The following is a 2791-nucleotide window of genomic DNA, read 5'->3' as shown; positions in this document are numbered from 1 at the left end:
ATTGTTTGAGGTTTTTGTGACACCATTTTCTCTCAGCAAATTTTTCAGATCATTTTTTGTCAGTCTCATTTTTTTTTTGAAAAGAAAAAATTTTTTTTTAATTCAATTTTTTTGATCTAATAAACAGCGCTCATGTTGGTCCCGTCTGAAGAAAATTGGATCAATTTGTCAGAAATGATCACTGCAAAAATGGTGTTGTCTGGAACGGTGTTGTCTGGAACAGCCGTTCTGAATTTCAGGTTGACAACCAATTCAGCCGTTTCGGAAACAACTCTATCCTTTTGCTTGCTGATGTCGACAAAAAACAACGGAAACAAATTTTTGTATTCAAGCAGAGTCAAACCTGATTGACAAACAAGCTCGTTTGTGCCATAATATTTTTCGTCAAAAGTGAACGCATCGGAATGAGCCATGACCATTTTCTTTTCTCCGAAATTCAGGTCATAATTGTAATTCGGATATTTGATCCCATTGACGGTCACGAAAAAATTGTTGACGTCACAATGATCAAACACGGCTGGATTTGCGGTTTGACTGGAACCTCTGTTTGTCTGAAGACCTAACACTATAAATCTCGGAACGCTTTTGTCCGTGATCCTTCCAAGGGTCCAAGTGAATTCTGTGAGACCCGCTGGAATGGCTTGCCTTTCGACTTTGTTTGCTTTGTAAGCTACTGGAACTGAGATTTTATTTGCCATCATTTTCAAAAATTCGGATTTTTTCAAAACATCCAGCTCAATCCTTGGCATGAAAAGTCGGAATTTTTTGATGTCGATCATTCCTGCAGCAACAGTTCCGGCTCTGTAAATGGCGTCATCGTATTCTTTTTTTGTAAAGGTGATCGTGTGTCTGAATCCGTAAACGACTTTGTCGTAAGTATCGCAAAAACCAAAAATGTGCTTTAAAGGGATCCTGAACAAAAATGCACCAATGGATGTGGTGTCTGCAAACAAGTGGTCTCTCCTGACGTTGAACCCAGTGGTTCCAGTTGCGTTTGATGTGTCTTTGTACCACATTTGCTTCAAACCATCGGCAAGCTGAAAACCGAAAGGATATTTCAACAATCCAAGCATGGTTGTTCCCTGACCTGGATACATGACTCTTTCCACTTGCTGTCCTGATAAGTCGTAAGTGACGTCACTGAACAAATACATGATGGCGTTGTTCACCAGAGCAATGTTGTCTGCTGCTGCGTAAGCGGTTCCGTCTGCTATTTTCAGAACCCCTTCGACGAGGATGTAAGCCTCAGACGGAAGTGTCTGCACAGACTGGCAATCAATCTCAAAAACGATTGATCCTGAAGAATTCAAATCGAGATTCGTCGGAAGGTACTCGAAAAAATCGACTTTTTCAATGCCTGTGTCGTAGGCAGGCTTTTCGTCAATTATTAATCTGTCGGTGTTGATCTTTTTTTTTAAAATAAGAAAAAAAATTTTGTGTCATTTTTGATTCGTCAAAAAAAATCATGCAATCAAAAGCCCGCTCCCCATTTTGACGAGATCCTGAATTCTGGTCGCATTCTTTTTTGTCATTTTTCTTTTTGGACGAATGGACGAACCAAACATTTTTTTGTGCAGCTCTTCCATTGGATTGATATACGTGTACGGATCAACCTTTGCCGCTTCGTTTGCAATCGTGTTGACCAATTGGTTTGGATTCACTGTCCCTGTCTTGGCGTAAACTTTTTCGATCGCTTTTTTTCCTTTGTCGATGGCAACGTCTTTGGCGGTCAAAATGGCTGAAGTGGCCAATTCTTTTCCTGCAGATTTGGCTGCGGTGATGGCCTCTCTTCCAATTTCGCTTGCCGCTGCCTTTCTCAATAAATGAAGAGACGATCTCGATGCGTTTGAGGCTGCCATTCTCCTCAAAAAATTTTTAAACGTGTCAACGAATCCTCCTCCTCCAACAACGTTCTTTCTCACATATCTTTTGTTGTTCACGATGAGCATTTTAAAAATGAGAAATATTTTTTTTTGTTTCACGACTCGATGTATTTTTGAATCGATCGATATTCCTCTTTGTTGATTTCCCCCTGCCTCAAAAGCTCGTCACAATTGGACACAGCTTCGTTTCTCGATGCAATGTTTCCAGCATGACCAGCGGCGATGCTCAAACCAAGTCGCTGCACAAGAGCATTTGGATCGCTCGGAAGAATGATCACTCCACGACCTTTTATTCCTCTCGTTTTTTTGTAATTTTTCTCCCAAATTTTTGAAACGATCTTGTCCCACTTTTCACTTCTCGAAGCTTTTGGAACGGTGGGTCTCCCTTCTCTCTCCATCGCATGCGTTTCGACCAGTATTTTTTCATAATTTCCCAAGTCCTCATTTGTCACCTTTGTCATATCAGGTCTGGATCTTGAAATCAGCTCCCAAAAACCAATCGTCCCCTTGTACTTTTCTCCATCAATAATGATGTCGTTTTCATCGATGAAAATTTCTTTGTCTCCAATAAACATTTTTCCTCGTTCTTTTGCGTGAATCCCAAAAACTCGATCTGCAGAAAATTTTTTGGCTGCATATTTCGACAAATATTCCAAAGCAATGTTTCCCACATTCATTTTTCCAAACGTTTTTTCAGCACCTTTTAAGCTTTCAGATGGGCTTTCTGGATAAGTCAAAGCCAGTGGAGTGTTGTCAACTTCTCTGTATGCAATGCTCTTCAGCTCGTTTTGCACCTTTTCGTTGCTCTCGATTAGAGGCTTGAAAAACTTTGACAAATCAGCCTGGTAGCTCACATCTAAAATGTTCCGGTTGAGGCTCTCATTGTAAAGCTTTTCCCGGTTGGCCAT

The 2791-nt window shown here is 40.6% G+C and overlaps 1 protein-coding gene across 1 annotated transcript; it reads right to left on the bottom strand.

Annotated features, from left to right (window-relative positions):
* Positions 1-1978: 1978 nt before the first annotated feature.
* On the bottom strand, positions 1979-2791 carry LOC149891450 (uncharacterized). Its single transcript, XM_090077079.1, has one exon. It carries the CDS (start codon positions 2789-2791, stop codon positions 1979-1981), a length of 813 nt encoding a protein of 270 aa, XP_089933205.1.

Source organism: Hydra viridissima, unplaced genomic scaffold (genome assembly GCF_058129835.1).
Source record: "Hydra viridissima isolate aposymbiotic clone 2 unplaced genomic scaffold, HvirCarnegie_v1 scaffold_2, whole genome shotgun sequence".
Classification (NCBI taxonomy): domain Eukaryota; kingdom Metazoa; phylum Cnidaria; class Hydrozoa; order Anthoathecata; family Hydridae; genus Hydra; species Hydra viridissima.
Note: the sequence above shows the minus strand (reverse complement) of the source record. Positions and strands in the feature narration are given on the sequence as shown.

Coding starts and splice junctions, on each gene's coding strand:
- LOC149891450 (XM_090077079.1), bottom strand. CDS start 2,791: ATGGCCAACCGGGAAAAGCTTTACAATGAGAGCCTCAACCGGAACATT.